General features: G+C 55.1%; 7 protein-coding genes across 7 annotated transcripts; 3 read left to right on the top strand and 4 right to left on the bottom strand.

Annotated features, from left to right (window-relative positions):
* Positions 1–626: 626 nt before the first annotated feature.
* On the top strand, positions 627–4,582 carry CORC01_09287 (variant SH3 domain-containing protein; the record flags this gene model as incomplete). The annotated part of the gene is made up of 2 exons (XM_022620916.1): positions 627–701; positions 770–4,582. The coding sequence occupies 2 exons, from the start codon at positions 627–629 to the stop codon at positions 4,580–4,582; spliced, it is 3,888 nt and encodes a 1,295-aa protein (XP_022472577.1).
* A 797-nt stretch (positions 4,583–5,379) lies between these two features.
* On the top strand, positions 5,380–6,180 carry CORC01_09286 (uncharacterized protein; the record flags this gene model as incomplete). Its single annotated transcript, XM_022620915.1, has 3 exons — positions 5,380–5,803; positions 5,920–5,994; positions 6,077–6,180. The coding sequence occupies 3 exons, from the start codon at positions 5,380–5,382 to the stop codon at positions 6,178–6,180; spliced, it is 603 nt and encodes a 200-aa protein (XP_022472576.1).
* Positions 6,181–6,309: 129 nt separating this feature from the next.
* Positions 6,310–7,394, bottom strand: CORC01_09285 (uncharacterized protein; the record flags this gene model as incomplete). Its single annotated transcript, XM_022620914.1, has 2 exons — positions 6,310–6,967; positions 7,048–7,394. 2 exons carry the CDS (start codon positions 7,392–7,394, stop codon positions 6,310–6,312), a joined length of 1,005 nt encoding a protein of 334 aa, XP_022472575.1.
* Positions 7,395–7,883: 489 nt separating this feature from the next.
* On the bottom strand, positions 7,884–9,357 carry CORC01_09284 (proline oxidase; the record flags this gene model as incomplete). Its single annotated transcript, XM_022620913.1, has 3 exons — positions 7,884–7,936; positions 7,996–8,708; positions 8,765–9,357. The coding sequence occupies 3 exons, from the start codon at positions 9,355–9,357 to the stop codon at positions 7,884–7,886; spliced, it is 1,359 nt and encodes a 452-aa protein (XP_022472574.1).
* Positions 9,358–11,635: 2,278 nt separating this feature from the next.
* Positions 11,636–12,975, bottom strand: CORC01_09283 (phosphoserine aminotransferase; the record flags this gene model as incomplete). Its single annotated transcript, XM_022620912.1, has 2 exons — positions 11,636–12,005; positions 12,071–12,975. The coding sequence occupies 2 exons, from the start codon at positions 12,973–12,975 to the stop codon at positions 11,636–11,638; spliced, it is 1,275 nt and encodes a 424-aa protein (XP_022472573.1).
* Positions 12,976–13,919: 944 nt separating this feature from the next.
* CORC01_09282 (short chain dehydrogenase/reductase) lies at positions 13,920–15,180 on the top strand (the record flags this gene model as incomplete). The annotated part of the gene is made up of 3 exons (XM_022620911.1): positions 13,920–13,983; positions 14,052–14,375; positions 14,432–15,180. 3 exons carry the CDS (start codon positions 13,920–13,922, stop codon positions 15,178–15,180), a joined length of 1,137 nt encoding a protein of 378 aa, XP_022472572.1.
* A 232-nt stretch (positions 15,181–15,412) lies between these two features.
* Positions 15,413–16,313, bottom strand: CORC01_09281 (uncharacterized protein; the record flags this gene model as incomplete). The annotated part of the gene is made up of 2 exons (XM_022620910.1): positions 15,413–15,876; positions 15,938–16,313. 2 exons carry the CDS (start codon positions 16,311–16,313, stop codon positions 15,413–15,415), a joined length of 840 nt encoding a protein of 279 aa, XP_022472571.1.
* Positions 16,314–17,444: the final 1,131 nt, after the last annotated feature.

Genomic DNA, 17,444 nt, shown 5'->3' with positions numbered 1-17,444 from the left:
AGATTGCCCTCCGATTGCCTCCTCCAGCTCACTCCAGCCCGTCCAGTGTTTGGAGACTCCCGACGTCCCCCTGCCAACGAGCCCCTCTGTTTGTTGGTTGCCCCGGGTCCGCACCCCCGGCCGTCACTGACATTCACCGCATCCCTTTCTTGGAAGTCGCGTCCGACAGATCGACTTTCCACTTGTACTTGTTCCGCCAATATTGACCGTCTCCCACCGATCAACTCCCATGACCACGCCTTTTCCACTACCCACTCCAACAAGGTCATTGTCGCCGTGCACGCGAGGCTCACCTGCATTCCTCAACAACAACTCTTCAAGGCCTGCAAAAAAAAAAAAAAAACCCCACGATACCTAAGTCCTCTCTCGCTTGCTTCTCGCTTCGCTGCGGGAGCTTGATCTTGTCGCTATTCCTTGCCACCGGCCTTTGCGCGCGCGCCTTTGCATGTCCGTCACGACAGTTCAGTGCAACTTACACGATCGCGTCGAATCAACTTATTACGGCGTGAGCCGAGTGCCTGGCTCCGTGAACAACCACCCACTGAGGCACTCGACACCGACACGCAAGTACTCGCGCCCGACTAAGCACACCAGCCGACTGGGGGCGCGATCGTCAATTCTTCAACATGGTGCCTGCACCACAGTCTCTACCAACACGGTTTCCGTGCTGGTGCAGAGCGGTCTACTCTTGGGGAGGAGAGGTCTGTTGCATTTATTTGAGCCTCGCTGAGGAGATTGGCTTTCCGAGTACTGACTTGACTTTTCACAGTCCAAGCGAGATCTCGGCTTCATCGAGGGTGATTTGATCGAGTGCCTAAACGCCGGAGACGGCTCGTGGTGGACAGGCAGACTATGGCGCGACAGGAGGACAGTGGGAGTGTTTCCGTCCAATTTCGTTGAGGTTCTCCCTGCCGACTTCAGACCAACGACGAGGTCAGCCAGCCCTCTTCCAGCAGAGAGCACACCGAGCCCAAGCACACCTCAAAAGTCAAGGACTTTCCGAAAGCCTTTCGAGGCGTATTCCAAGGCGCCGCACTACACCGCTGCGAAACAGCCCGAAGTGTACCGGACGAACCCAAACCCGAGGCCTAGAGGGCACTCCGGAGAGTCGATGCACAGTGCAATCGCAGAGCAAAGCAAAAGAGATCGATCACCGGCGCCTGAGGCCTTCCTCTCGAGAGAAAACTCTTTCAATGATGCTGCCTCGACTAGAATGCGAGCATACACGTCGCCAGCCCCGACCGGCTATGTATCGCGGGGTAATTCGTTCAACGATGGCGCGCAGCAGTACATGCCGAGAGGAAGGACGCCCGTGCCAAGAGGAAGAACACCAGTTCCAAGGGAAAGAACGCCTGTTCCTCCTAGAGAAAGGACACCCGTTCCCGACTACGGCCATGGCTCGAGGGTGAACTCATTCAACACGGAGAGGGGCCCGTCTCCCATACCGCCATCCCACAACTTCAGCTCAAGAGGCCCATCACCGGCCCCTTCAGTTAGCTATAAGCCTTACCGTCCTCCCACTCGAGAACAGGTGGATTCTCCTCCGCCCCCAGCTCCACCTCCGCACCGACATGTAGCGGCTCCGCGGCACAAGCAAAGCATATCCTACGACAGTAGGCACGATAGCTCCCGTCAGGACTCCCATGGCTCCTACGATAACCGTTTCCATGCTGGTCGACAAGGGTCGGGTAACTCTTACGACAAACGATTCGATGTCGTGCGTCAAGACTCGAGTGCCTCATATGACAATCGTCATCCTCCTCTGGACAGGCATGGCTCGCATCTTTCGTATCAAGCCCATCGGCCGCCACCGATACAGACTCAGCGGCATCACTCCCCAGCTCCATCTTCACCGTCAGCGAGTCACATGACTCCTTCACCATTGCGGGAAGCAATGGACGGCGTGATCGAGCAGCTAGACGCCCTCGGCATGCCCCGAGACCCGACACCAGAGCCGCCACTCGATCCGTGGTCACCCGAGTCTTTTGACATGGTTAACGACCGCGCTAGGAGAAAAAACACTCACCAAAGACCCCAGACATCTATGGGCATAGCACAACAGGACGAAGGGTACGAAACCTGGAGCGGCGGATCATCACGAGACCAATCCTATCACAATGGACATCGGGAGGATAAAGAGCAGCTACCTCAACTGAGTAACTACGTCGAACGTATGGAAAGTCGTCTCAAAAAAATGCATCAACATAGCGCAAGTATGGCTGACCTTGAGGATGAGGCACCGAAGCCACCCCCCAAAGGCCAGTTATACGAGAGACCCAAGTCTTCGATGGGTGGACCGGAGGAGAGGAAGCTTCGCGGACGCAAATCGGCTTACGACATTGGTCGCAACGTCCTGAACAGGACGTTTACGACGAAGACCAACTCTACCAGCGCCTCCTCAGGCAATCAGAGTTCGACGACGCAAAGCAGCGACAGGAGTTTGATGAGTGGGTCGTCAGCCGGCGCTATTAGCGCAACGAGCGCCGGCAGCTTCGCTCGCAAGACTCAGAAGCGTGCTCAAAGTGCCCTGGGTATGCGTGACGCTGATATCGAACGCCCAGAAACCCCGTTCACCGGTGTCACATACCACAGCAGCCACGCCTCGGAAGCATCTCGGCCAAAATCTCAAGCAGGCTTTCATGATAATGCTGGTCTTGGAGGCCTTGTCACCCCAAAACCTCCAAAGAGAAACATATTCAAGAAGCTCCTCGACACAGCCAAGACTGGAGTGGCGTCCGGACGCAGTAGTATTGCGATGGGTGCCGACTCACCCAGATCGTCGCCTTTCGCTCGCTCCATGCCCAACGTTGTCGCTCAAGCGGGTGCTAGCGTCTCTAACTTGACCAACATGGGGAGCACTGGCTTCGGTAGGGAAGCAGCCAGAGAAATGGGTCTTGCAAACGGGGTGGATTGGGTTCAGGTCCGCAGAGACGTCAATCGGTCCAATTCTCTGAGTAAGAACGAGAGAAACGAGCGAAAAGATCGCTGTCAAATGCTCGACTATCCTGCACTAAACCCAGTCGATGAGTTGTACGAAGGCATGGAGGGCGATGAAGGAGCCGACGGTCTGCCTGTGGAGGACCCCATCGACTATCAATCATTGAATCTCATGCAAGTGGACAAAAACTCGAGGTTCGTGAGCAGCTTCCCGGCATCGACAACAGCACAGAGCTTGGCAACAACATACGTATGTCGCCCATATCGCAGCGACGTTCAGAGACTGCGGGCAATCTTCACTTGGGTGTCTGAGAAACTCGTTTGGGAAGAGGATTTCGAAGGCGAGGTCGACACCCGGAGAGTGCTGCAGTCGAAGCGAGCGAGTGCCGAAGAGTACGCGGTCACAGTGTACGAAATGTGTTCTGCCGTCGGTATTCAGTGTGAGGTCATTCGTGGGTATCTCAAGACACCCGGTGAAATTCCAGAGCACAACATCATGCCTCGGGCAAATCACTGGTGGAACGCGGTTCTGGTCGACAATGACTGGCGCATGATTGACTGCTGTATGGCCAGCCCTTCTTACCCCAGGCGACATCTCTACTCGAGTGCTGGCAACGGCGCTGCGGACTTTTGGTGGTTCCTCGCGCGGCCGACAGAGCTCTGCTGGACGCATATCCCTGAACACCACACTCAACAACACATGTGCCCACCGCAGGCCCATGAAGTGCTTCTGAATCTGCCATGTGCCTGCCCCCCGTTCTTCAAGAACATGCTGGAGATGGTCGACTATAACACGGCGTCAACTCGCATAGAGGACCTTGAGATGGTACATGTAAAGTTCAACGCTCCGCCCGACGTGGAGGTCGCTGCTGAGGTCGAGGTCCGTGGCTACACCAGGGATGTTGACGGGGATGTATTCGAGAGCGGCGAGGTTGTGAGGAAAAGAGCTTTGGCCCAAGCGGAGTGGTTCAACGGCACCAAACGATACACCGTCAAGGCTTTACTGCCTGGCGATGAGGGCCAGGGAGTCTTGAAGATCTATGCCGGCAAGCGTGGCCTGATGCACAGCATCAAGGACATCCCTCATCCGGTGGCATTTGCGCTGCCTATCATTCATACGGGCGAGAATCCGCCGTATGAATTTGTGACGCGGCATCCGACGCCTCATGCGCAGCGTCACGACATCTACGTTGTTCAACCTCAATGCCAACGCCTGGCTCTGAACAACACTTTCGTTTTCGCAATCCGACAACATCCCAGCTCTGCAGGCGCGGCCGGTTCGGTGATGACGCCGTCGACGAATCCTGGGGGCGCAAGTCCGATCCCGTTTGCAAGACCGAGCTCAGCGATGAGTATAACTGCATCCAGCGCCAGTGGCTCGAACCTCAGTGCAGCTGCTGGCGGTGGAAAGAAGCCAGCCAAGTTGGCAATTCAAACTCCGGGTGGGAAGATCCTCCGTCTCATGCGCAAAGAGGAGCGCAGGGGAATAAGTGTCGGTAGCAGAGGAGCTGAGGAGGATCTGGGTGATGGTGGTACGTGGGAGACCATCATCAAATGTTCCGAGAAGGGTGTTTGGAGGGGACTGGTATTGGCGGACCGGACCGCTCGTTGGTGCGTCTTCGCCGAATGGGTATGCGTGGGATGAGCATTCTACGATTTATTGCTTTCTTTGGTCTTTTGATTTCGAACTTGCAAGGACAACGTCGACAAAAAAAGGGACTTGAGCGGTCACGACAGGGTAGTTTTGGGGTATGCATATCTCGGCGTTTTCTTTTCTGCCGGTTTTTGTCTTACTCTTTTGTGTCTATTTTGGGACTGGGTATCGATTGGTTGGAGGTCTTCGTCACGGCTGTGGGAGTTTCTAATGTACGATACATAATGGGAATCATGCATGTCCAGGCTAGGATGGTTCTGTAGCATAAAAAGGTTACGCGAAAATGTTGTCAATGAAGCAATGATGTTCAATTTGGTCGTGCCAACTCGTGGTGTCTTGATCGTGTCAGTGATGAGCCAGCCAGGACCGGGTGTAAGCCGGTTTATTAGCCAGCCCGTCTTGGTGCAACAACTTCCAGGCACTGTGTTCATTCGCTATTTCTGAAATGCGCACTGTCTCTTATCGATAATTACTATATGCGGTGCCGGGACGACGTCAACCTCCAAATGTAAACAGAGGGGCGGCGGTCTGCAACGTGGACGGCGCATACAAACCAGCGCCCCATAGCTACTCACACCATCGCCCTTGTTTGGAAGGTTCAATATCCTTGTCATATTCTACGCATAGAGATTCAATTCAAGAGCAATCATCAGCTACCATCGCCACCGGCAAACCGTGTACGCCGAACCACCTCAGGAACGGAAGTATTAGAAAGAAAGAACAGATATAGGCGACCCTCAGCCAACAGCACGCCTTTCACGCGAAGGAGAAAAAAGGGATCCAGAACAATGGCCGACAGGGCTTCGAGACCGGTGCCTCCACCCGGCGCCCCGCGACGAGCGGTCCGGCGCAATCTATTCCAAGGTCTCACGAGGCGGGCGACGGGTACCACGGGGCAACCCATCGCTTCGACGGCCGTCGCGGGCGTGGGATCGCTGTCCGCCGCAGCTGCGACGATTGGGACTGGAGGATCTGGCGCCGGCGGCGGTTCTTCGGCCGGTGGTGGCGGCGGTGGCGGTGTTGGTAACGCCGGCGAGACGCTCCGCCTCGACATCGACGTGCTCTCTGACGGCGGGCCGCCCTCCGCGATGGGACCTGCGGAGATTGTAGTGCGCGACGAGCACGGTGAGATTGAGCTCGGGGAGCTGCCGACGCTTGTGTTTGACGAGGCCGATGAGGCGGCTGCCATGGACGATCGGGAGGAGAGCAAGAGTATGTTTTGTTCTTCGTGTTTCTTATTCATAAAATTTCTTTTCTTTTCATTTTTACGTATTCTTTTCCCGTTGGAGGGGGTATGGAGTTTTTGGTTATGCTAATTATGCTTATAGAAGAGCGGCAGCGGCTCGCAGAGGCGGTGAAGCAGCATCAGGTCAACCATACCGCGGTCCGTGAGCAGCCTGAAGGTGAGTCCCTCGAGACCTTTCCGTGTTCAACTTTTTCCCCCGTAAGAGAAATAGGATTTCTAACCCGCTCCTGTGCGATTAGAGCTGCTCGAAGCTGTCAAGGCCAGTCTACGGGCCAAGGTCTCGGCCCTCGCCGACGATAATTGGATGTACGAGGCCGAGCCGGAGCTGCCCCGTAGCTTCTGAACACCATGCATAGCCAAACCCGCATCTATTGCCGCCTTAGTATCATCAGCTCCTGATAAAGTCTGGTTCATTACGAGCGTGCTCTCAAGCACGACGGGCATCTGCGCCGAATCGACGGAACATCTTCATCTAATCCAAGCCCTCGGCCGCGGGTGCCTCCACCCGTCTCGTCGCGGGACGTCTCTGCTGAGGGGCGCCACCACCACCACCACCAGCTCCACCAAACAGGCTGCCCATCATGTCCATGAGCGGGTTGCTCTGCCTCGGGCGCGTGATGCCAAAGTACATTTCCGCAATGATCTCGAGCGCTTCGCTCCACGCGCTGACCTCGGAAATGTTGGACGAGTACTTTGCCAGGAGCTGTTTGTAGGCGTCGGGGGCGCCGCGCTGGATCGCCAGCAACAGCAGGCCGAGGAAGTTGAGGAGGGGCAGACCGGGGAAGATGCGCAGGTCGGCGCTGTTGCTGCTGACGTCCTGAACGCCGAGACCCTTGTTGTCGTCGCTTAGGGAGGAGGCGAAGAGGCGGTAGCAGGTGTTTGCGGCGCGGACGTTGCCGACGAGGAGGTAGGGGAAGATGGCGCGGGCGGCGTAGAGGGGCGCCGTGTGCGAGTCGTCCTCCTTGTACCAGACGTATTCCATTTTTGCGAGCACCTCGGCCGAGTCCTTGGTTCCTAGTACCAGGTGTCGTTCTGCCTCGTAGGCGTCGTGTTCTTCGGCGTAGAGTGATCCGGCGACGTGGTGGAGGTCGGTATCGCCGGCGGGGTACTCGCCGAACTTGGATGACCATCTGTAGAGAGCGCCGTAGTCAGATGCAACTGATCGTCTTCCCTACTTATCACCATGCCCACAAACACAGCTTGTACTCACGCAATGATCTCCCCAATAAACTTCTTTCTCGTCGGCTCCTGTGCTGCAAACAGGCGCAGGAGGGTAAGCAGCTTGCCCTTGCTGGCAGCGTCGGGCTTGAGCTCGGCCTGCTTGAAGACGTCGACGAGCATGACGGCCAGATCGCCACCGCTGCCGCCTTGGCCGGCCTTCAGTAGGGACTGTGCGACATTGTAGAGGATGTCGATGGCGGCGGGCCAGTTCGCGGCCTTGATGTAACGGGCGGCGACCACGCGGGTCTGCTGCTGGGCCTCGTAGAACTGGCCTTCGCCGATGCGGGCCTGGAGCCGCGTGATGATCTTTTCAATCTTGTCTCCTTTGGCTGCCATTTTCGGGTTTGTTATCGGAGACTGCCGTTTGGGTGAGGCTTGGATGGTTGCAGGCGAGGGTTGGAGTATGGTGGGATTTGACGGCGCTGGTGAGATGTGACGATGTCGTTTTGTAGCTTGCGCGGTGGCTTTGGGAGTTGAGCTGGTGGGGCTTGGTGGCAGGTCAGGTACCTCTTCTAGGCTTTGGACGTCGATAGGCACCTCAGCCCCTCGTCTGGATTCTGGAGGGAGCTTCTGTTCCATTCTGTCATTCTTCCGGATAAAGTACGGATAATCAGAGCTCAGGAGCTGAGGACCAGGTACATGGGTAGAGGGAGGCACTGACCACTACTTTATTTACAAGGTCCAGATGCCGCCTCTCTTTCAGCTCGACTTACTGTCTTCACCAAAACCTCACTTACACCAAGAGAGGGAGGGATTCCCTAAGTCAACTTTACGATAAAAGTGTGACGTAGCTTGTTTGATTTCTGTTCATTCTAGCAGATTCATTTAGAACTTGTAATCCTCCTCCACAACTCTCTCTTCAACGCAGTGAATTCCGACTTTGTCCGTGATACAGCATCCCGGTTCTCTACTGCCCGCCGCAAGAAATACGAAATACAATCGCCAAGAGAGCCCCAACTCAAGCACTTGTAAACCTCTATGGGGGCTTTGTTTTGTGACGTCTTCGCGTCGGCACCCTGGTCTGCGAGCTGCAGCAGACTGAAGCTGACTTCATCGGCCATGCCGAGAAGCTGTCCGTACTGAATCTTGATCAGGGGTCTCCCTTCCTTGGCGCGAGTCTGTTGTAACTCATTGGCCTCCAAAACGCTGGCCTTGTTGTGTGTTGCAAGGAACAAGTCGGTGTTCGGGAAGGGTTTTCCATCCAGCGCGCCAAACTCCCTGTACTCCTGGGTCAAGAGCCCTCGTGCAATCGAGTTATAAGAGTCGTCTGTTGATTCCTTGCTGTCGTTGATCAAATGCCGCGGCTCTGAGCTGATATAAGCCCCGCGTACCAGTTTAACGCCGAGGACGAAGCCGTCCTTGTCAGCCAGCGTCATGTGCTGGGCCAGGATGTCTGGTGTGCTCTTCAAATATGCTTGGTAGTTGTTGAAAACGACGGCCACTTTTCCTTTTGTGTTGAAGCGGCGCATGAGGTCTAGCGCTACGGTATCAATTCCAAGCTGCACTGAGATCTGTTCGGCGTCCATGAAGATGCGTGCCCCGCGTTCCATTGCTCGAGAGCACACGTCTGCGAGAGCTGACTCCATCTGCGCTGGGAGGGGCTTTCTAGAAGTCAGCGCCTCCGAGACCGCGGCACCGGCACCAGTCAATCTTCAGAGCAATTTAGCATGCCTCGTGATGAAATTTTGGTTATAGGGAACGCCAACTTGAGAGCCAAGATATCCTCTTCGCTGAGCTTTTCCACCGTCTTCTGTACACCCTCACGCCATGCGTCGATACCGGTGTCCAATTCGGTTTCCAAGCTGCAACCCGCCTCCTTCAATTCTCGGCCGCTCTCTTGCTCTGTTCTGTTTTCAACGACGATCTCGCGGGCATATGTGAGGATGGCTCCCCGAAAGCCCATTCGCTTGATCTCCTCAATCGTTGACGTCACCTCTCCTCGATTCTCACCGGCGCAGAAGTGGTTGTACATGGTCTTCTTCAGTAGACCGTGCAATACGGGATTTCTTTGCACGTCAAAGATCCAGCTCCGGTGCGAGCTGTTGAGGAATTCCAAAATGGCTAGAGACGGACCCAGCAAGACTCGGTGGGAGGAGATGGTGGCCACCAATAGAGACCGTAGCAAAATCTTCAGGGGCAGCTTCGAATGTGGTGGCAGTGTTTCTGAGGTCTTTGGAGCAGTGGATATGTATCGAGACTGTAAACATGTAAGAGATGCATCTCGTGTGTAACGAATGGCCGAAGCTCGCCGGCTTAGTAGAGCTGCGAGCAGCTGGCTGCGAGGATTTGAAAGAGACATTGCTCACTATTCGGGTTGCATCTGACGGTATGTGAATCACTTCGAGTTTAAATGTAGAAATTTCAGACTAAACGTATTTGAATACCTGCGTTATCTTACATCAAGATGCGCCAACCCCTCTTGGTCTCGTCAGTTGAGGTCTTGCATCGATGTGCACCGTGGCCGATTTCGGGCACTGTGCCGCCGGCCAATCTACGCACGTCGGTCGGACAGCACTGTCTCCCCTGGTGAAGCTTTCGGCAAGCGGAGCACATGCTGGGATGACGCTACGGAGAGGAATCCGGCGATAATTTACCTTCGAGGGTTGATACGGGATGGAAAAGATTGGTCTACAGTCGAATAGCAAGCCCGGGGCAAGAATGCACTCGAATGCCTTATAATGGTAGTAGATCAATACGAGATACCGGTAACAATAGCCAATGTTTTGAGCCATTCAGGATATTCAGCACATGGGACTCATCAAGGCCACAATGTACTAGAAATTTTATATAATCTATCACACAAACTATCTTCAGGTTGGCAAATTCTGGTTGAAGGTTTCCCTTACAAGTTCAGCCCTTCGAACAAGTGATATCCGATGCTAAATCAAAATGTATCAGGATAGTGAAGATGAAAGGGAACAAGACCTTGAAACAGCCCTCGGAACTGGTCTTGTCTCCAAGTCTGACTGAAAACGCAGAACTGGATGCTGAACCAGTCGAACTTCGACACGTTAAGATCCGAGTGAGTCTTTCAGATGCGTTCGTACAACCTACACAAGCACCGACACCTACCAATGGAGCGAGGATACCCTAAGCTCCAAGCATCAACCATTAGTTTCCTGGATTTTAAGATGTCGAAGCTGACATTGTGAAACGCCAGAGTCACTTGTTGATCCAGAGGCTGCGGACAGACCCAAGGCATTCCCTCCTTGGGTTTGAAGGTGCACCTTGACGAGATTGGATAATGGCGTGAGTGTTTGCATTTGTTACACGGCCTCATATTATTCAAAAGTAGCTCTCGTCACCGGCGGAAATAGACAGAGGCCGGCTTACTAGAAGGTTGGCCTATGTAAGGTAAGGTATTGGTGGTCTAAGTGTCGAAGCCCTGCAAGTCATCGGTTGCTTGGCTAGGGCAGGTGGTCTGCGATGACACCTTGAGCTATCGATCTCGGTCAGTTGAGCTTGATTGTCAGAATTCTGCGAAGAAGATTTCATTTTAATTCCTCTGTTTCCTGGTGAAGTCCGAGAGCCAGTGATTTCCTCAAAGAAAGACCCATGTATGGGTATGATGCCCCAACCGCACTCGATGGCATCAGATGGATACCGAGGACGGACATCGCTTTGACAGAATACATACTCACTCTATTCATGGTGTCCGCCATCATGAATCGAGCATGGCTGCTGAAAATACGTCCAGGATCATCCAAGGCAAGTGGTAAAGAAACTGAAAATGTGGATGGGCGGGCTTGCGGACTACAATGAGCTCCAAGGCAAGAACTGACCACAAAAGGCAGAGGAAGCTGGGTTCCTGTCGGAAAGGTGATTGTCAGTCTTTGTTAGACTCTTCCACCTCGGCCAAGAAAGGAGGTTGGTCAAAGTAAAAGAAGCAGCCGGTTCCATGCTGAAATCAGCGCTTGCTCAGGAAGACAGCCACCGACTTTGGTGGGAGGCTTTTGGTGGCCGCTTGCAACCGAAGTGCTTCCGCAGACTGGTGAGAAGAGGTGGTGCGCAACGAGCGAGCTTCAAGTCTGGCAATCTCTCTCTCGGCGGGGAATGAACTTGGCTCGAGATAGAATGCATTTCTAAGTCTGGACAGAAATCGTGGCCACATGAAATCCTCCGGCGGGTTACTCTCAGAGCAGAGATGCCAGCGCGATGTCTGAGTGTCCGAGGCACCAGTGAGCGGGTTGTCAATGATGTAATCTGGCTCCTGTCTGCAGCGAGGAGAAAGTGAAGAAAGAGTTGGCAAAGATCTGAGATATGGACGCCGAGCCGATGTACGACACTTCCTGTCCTCTCTTATATCCCAAAGACCACCTACCGTTACGTCGATCCATGCGCCAACAATGCACGGTTATCTCACTGATGCCTTGTAGAGAAACGACGTTTTCAAGTGAAGCCATAAGCCCCCGGCAGAACAATGTTGAATTAAATCATGGCTCCCTAAAAAATTCCCAATATGCGTTGTTTTTATTTCCCAGTAACCTTTCCCTCCTTTTTTTGGTTCATGTATTCTTACATGGTATCATTATATCGACGGTGTGAGACAAAGACAATGCGTCTATATTGAACAACCATTAGGCCTTGGCGAATGACTCGATGAACTTGGCCAGCTTCTGTGCACCCTCGAGAGGAATAGAATTATAATTGCTGGCACGGATACCGCCGACGCTGCGGTGGCCCTTGAGGCCGGTGAGGCCCTGAGCGGTGGACTCCTTGAGGAAGGCCTTCTCCGTGACGTCAGTATCGCCGCCCTTGGTGACGCGGAAGCAGATGTTCATGCGCGAGCGAACGCTCTTGTCGGGGACGATGTGGTAGATGTCGGGGTGGGCCTCGAGGGCCGAGTAGATGAGGGAGGCCTTCTCGTCAGCGATGGCCTCCTGACCGTCGACCTTGTCTTTGTAAGTGCGAAGAAGCTTCTTGAGGACCTGGCCGGCGATGTAGACGCTGTAACATAGTGGTAAGTAAAGTGCAGAAGGAGGAATTTGGCTAGTTGTGGGGAGATGACTCACTCGAAGATGCTCAGTGTGTTGTACAAGCTGTTGTTCTTGGCAATGGTCTCATATGAGAGAATAACGGGGGCAATGGGGAGACCGAGCTTGCGCATCAGCGCAGGCGAGGGCTGCGCAGCCAGGAGGCTCTTCTTGATGACGACGACGGTGATACCGGTCGAACCGAGGTTCTTCTGCGCACCAAAGAAGATGGCGCTAAAGTTCTTGACGCTAATCCGTCTCGAGAGGATGTTGGAGGACATATCGGCCACGACAATGGGGTTCTCGCCGTTCTCCTTGGGCGCCAGCGCACCAGGGAAGCCGTTGAACTCGACGCCGTCGACCGTCTCGTTGTCGCAGTAGTAGACCATTGCCGCGTCCTTGCTGAGCTTCCAGTCCTTCTCGTCAGGGATCTTGCCAAACTTGCCGTCGTTGATCTTCCTGGCGTCGGCGGCGACATTGACAAACTCCGGGCCGAGTAGCCTCGCGGCCTCGGCGCTGGCCTTTTGACTCCAGCCTCCAGTAACAAGGTAGTCGATCTTGAGCTTCTCGTCGACAATCTTGCGCAGCTCAGCGACAACCTTTTCGTCGTTCTCGTCCGAGACACCGAGCTTCGCCAGCACGGCGTCACGCTGGCGGGCGACCCAGGCGCCGACAAAGTTGTAGACGGTGGCGGAGAACTCGCCGCTGCCGCCGCCCTGCATAAAGAGGACCTCGTAGTCGGAGGGGATGTCGAGATAGGTCGCCAGGTCGGCCTTGGCCTCCTCGATGATTTTGGTCGCGATCTCGCTGCGGTGAGAGTGCTCTGCAATGCCTAGACCGGTGCCGTTGAAGTCGAGCAGGGCCTGAGAGGCCGTCTCGAGGACATCGGTGGGCAGCAGCGCGGGGCCAGCCCCAAAGTAGGTGATGTCGGCGCGTGAGGGCATGATGGGAAGCGGTTCTCTGGCGGTGTCAATTGGAATCGGGGGAGAAAGGGTTTGACAGATTCAGTCAATGGCAGACTCAAGAAGGGTTCGACGCGGAGAATAGAATCGTTGATCAATTAGTTTTATATAGGGTTGAGACTGGTTCTAATGAGTCACCGAGGACGGAGTTGCGGTGGTGCCAGAAAAAAAAGTTGCGACGGAGGTATTCCAGACAAGTAACCCCGCCAAAATGCGGAAGAGACACCGGTGTCGGAAACAAGGACCAAAAAAAATGACGTGAGTGGATGGAGGGGTTGTTCCCCGGATTCTAGCGTGGGGATGCCGCTGGAACCGCGCCGTGCTGGCCCGTGGTGGGCCCCCTCGCTTCGGGCACTGCATTGTGAGATCCGTGCTGGGCAGCATGAGCATGCGGCGTGCGCAAGGCGGGCGGGGGGTGCCTTTTGGGGGGGGGGGGCTTGGGGGGCCTTGGGGGCCTTTCCCCCTCCCGAGGTCCCTCTTCAACAGGGGTGTGATATAGAGATTGGGCTGGAACGGCTTGTTGTCCAGTGTCGTGTTCCTCTCAACCCCATCCACAGTTGATGAACGACCACGCCCCCCTCCCCTCGATCGACGCCCTCTGCAGACTACACCCAGGGAATGCGACCTTAATGGCACGTCTAGCCGTTCCCGAACGTGGCCCCTTGTGATTGAGATCGCCGTATCAGCCTCTCCTTAGGAAGTTGTCAATAAGATAATGTATTAATATCCCTCCCCCTTCTCGTCTTTCTGCCCTCCCACTCCAAGATTGACCTACATAACTCCGTCCCACGTATCCACCGTTTTGATATCCGTACATTAACCTGCAGCTGATTTGATTCATTTGTCCATCTCGACAGATGTCGTACGGGTTCGTGAGCTGATTCGCGTGTAAAAGGGACGAGGATTTGTCAGAAGTGTCGCCGGGCATGGCGGACCGCAAGGGGGCGGACGCGGCGAAGCATTCCCACTCCATTCCCGCACCGTCTTTCCGTGAGCATCTCTCACTACCTTAGCACGGGCTCTTTGGCAGCACACCTCTTGGCTAATTCACTCCTCAGCTACGCACAATTCGCCGAGGACTTGGTTCCTGACTACAGCTCTCTCCCCACTCATCATCAGGCTCATCAGACTGCTCCTAGGCCACGGTGACTACGTTGTCGCGTGTCTGCCGCCGAGCGAGATTGAGGACGATGGTCGCAGCGCCGAGTTTAGAGAGCTGATCAATGAGTGTAAGAGCAACCGCAAGGACCGCGAAGGTTGGAAGGACAGGATACGCGGCATCCGCTGCGATGGGCGCGTGATGGGCCAATGCGGCGCCGCCGTGGCTGAGGCCGTTCAAGTATTTGGCAGGATCGACATCCTCCTATGCTGCAAATCTGAAGGTATCTCACGACAAGCATCCTTCATGCAAGTGATGCAAGCTGACGACCCTCGATAGCCGTCGTGGGGAGCGTGGAAGAGCTATCCACCAATCCCCTAACACAAAACCTGGTCCGCGACCAGTTCGAGACAATCTTCTTCTCCCAGGTCAATTTCATCAAGGCCGCTCTCCCACTCTTACGCTCTCAACACACGGGACACATCATCATCCTCTCCAGTACGGGCGGTCACATCGGCACGCCAGGAATGCCAATCTACACTTCAGCCATCTGGGCACTCGAGGGGTTCTGCGACTCGCTAGCCTACGAGATTGCCCCCTTCAACATCAAAGTCACCATTGTACAGCCCAACAAGGAAATCCAATCCCTCACCAATAAGATCATCTTCGCGCCTCAGTTGCCGTGGTACGACTCCGAGATCAACCCAGCGCCCAGCATCCGCGACATGCTCGGTAACGTTCTCAACATGAACCCAGATACCGCGGTGCCGGACCTCAACGAGACCGAGGAGGTCCAGGTGCGGTACCCGAAGCTGCCGCCCAGCGCTACGGATCGCCTCGTGCTGGAGACGGTGCACGCTCTGACGGCCATAGGCGGCCACGAGAACCCGCCAGCGAGACACATTGTCGGGTTCGAGGGTGCAACAGCGGTCAAGGAGAAGCTCAAGACGGTGACGGAGGAGCTCGAGGACTTTGTGGACGCGAGTCTGGCTGTCGACATTTTCGACAGCGAGCTCAAGGCCGAGGCAAAGGAAGGAAAGCCAAGGGAATCCACACCACCCGCGCCCGCGTCAACTGCGTCAGGCTGAGCCAGGTCAAAGTCGATATGAGGCAAGCATATCTACACGGACTCTGCTATGTGAATATTCTTCATTCTTGTCCATCTATAGGTATCTCAAAATCAATACAAGTGTGAAGCGTACCTAGTGCTGCCCGTCCATGGCAAAGTCAGGCTTTGTCGTCCCATCGTGACGAAACCTCCGCTTTCCAAGGGACCGTGAACCCCCAGAACCAATCTTCAACGTGCTCGCGAGATGGAACTCATCTCCCAGGACTGAGGGGCCGGTTGAAACCGCCCTGTCGGTTCATATACTGACGATACTCGGTCTTCTTCTCCTTCCTCACAGTGCCGACGTTGTTTCCCGCAATCTTCTGACCCTTTGTCGAGCCGAACCCGCCAAAGCCTAGCATCGCCTGCATAGCCGCCATATCGTCGTCTTCGACCTCGGGCTCAGGTTCGTCGTCGCCTTCCTCATCTGCCTCTCGATCGCCCCGGCCCGTCGTCATCGGCGTGTCCCCACGCTCGCTGTCCCTCCCGCTGTCGACGTGCGGCGAGTCGTGCCGTCCGACCTTGAAGGACATGGTGTGCTGCTCCTTCTTTCCCCTCGGGACTGTTCGCGTAGGTAGAGATTCGGTGTATCCGCCCGGCTCGCGACGGGGAGGTGGCGGGCTGCCGCTCCGACGAGGGGAGGCGGATCGTCTGCGGTCTCTGTCGCGTGGGGTATCTTGCACAAGTGTCAGTCTCCGGTGCCGAAACCAGCCAAACGAAACCAAGCGTGAACTTACTTTGTCCCTCATCTTCGTCTCCAAACTGTCGCCTTGGAGGCCGCTCGTCCGCCGCCGGCTCATCATCGTCTCTGCGTCGCCTATCGTCTCGGCCCTGCCAGCCACCGCGGTCTCTGCGCGGCGGCCTCCCGCCATCGCGATCGTCGCGCGGACGGTGGCTCTCGCGGTCTCTGGATCTGGGGCGGTTATCTCTGTCCCGACGGTCGCGGGATCTGGATCGGTATCGCCTGCCACCGTCGTCTTTCCTGTCGCGGTCGTCTCGTCTGCCGTCGCGATCTCTGTAGCTCTCGCGGTCTCGTGGGCCGCCGCCGCCGCCGTGGCGACTGCGTCGGTCAGGTTCATCCCAGGCCTGTCGGCTATCACGTCCGCGACCCATTTTGTGAGTGGTTTTCAAAATTTTGCGACGGAGAGAGGTGATAATGCTTCGCGGTGTGTGTGGTGTGTGTACCTTGAAGTAATGCTTGAGCAATAACGTCACGGTAAGGCTGAGAGAAAAATTTGGGTACAGCACTCTTCAAGGAACATGGCGCGAACAGTAAGGGCCTCGAAAGTGCTTAATTGGGCAGAGTTTAAGCTTTCCGCCCCCGAATCTTTAGCGCATGAGCCTTGCAGGAGCTCAGTTGTCAGACACGCTGGTCCACTGAGACCATTGCGGAGCTATTATCTCTAGCGGGTTCTGCGTGGTAATTCGGGTAGCACTCTCTAACTAAATACAAGACCATCAACTATCGAGCTTGAGCATCGTGACCTGCTTCGCCTGCGATTGCCATCGTCCTCCGAGGCGGTATCTCCTTTTCCCCGGCAAAATCACGTGGGAACATCCCAAGTAACTTTATTTAGCATCTCTTCTTCACTGCCCTGGAGAATCCAGAGCAAGCAATGAAAAACCGCAGCATTTTGCGTCGCCTGGAGGCAGTGTGATACCAGGGACACGGTGGGAAGCGGTATACGGCAAGCCGAAGGGACCGCTGCCCAAAAGATCAAAAATAGGAATAATATTGATTGTCCCCCATTGGGGGACTTCCAGATATTAAACTGAAAAGAACAGATACTACACTTGATCTAAGCCAAAAGGCAAAGAAGAGCTAAGGAGAAAAAGAGACAAAAGGATGAAAAACAGCGGTGGGAGGAGGACTTCATAGAGTCTTTGGGGATGGCCTGTGCGACGGCCCACAATCAGTAAGGTACGTACTCGAAATACCTTGATGAGTGCCGTATTATTCGACGGGCAGGACCGAATTTCTTGATTCGTAGGTTGATATTTGATGCCTTGCGACGGGAGCCAGCGGCAGTACGTTTCTTCTTCCGATTCATGTTTTGGCCTCAATGCGGGGAGAGGGTGAGTCACTTGACGTTGGCTGCCTAGTGACAATACTCCGAAGGTACGGTGCCTAGACACCACCTCACCAAAGTCCCTTCGTGACCGACCACCCTTCACATTCGACGTCCAAGATGCCTTCAAGGCATTTCACTATTCATGTTGCCCGCGGCAAGCGTGTGTCTCGTA

Source organism: Colletotrichum orchidophilum (assembly GCF_001831195.1).
Source record: "Colletotrichum orchidophilum strain IMI 309357 chromosome Unknown Scaffold_83.1, whole genome shotgun sequence".
Taxonomy (NCBI): Eukaryota; Fungi; Ascomycota; class Sordariomycetes; order Glomerellales; family Glomerellaceae; genus Colletotrichum; species Colletotrichum orchidophilum.
Note: the sequence above shows the minus strand (reverse complement) of the source record. Positions and strands in the feature narration are given on the sequence as shown.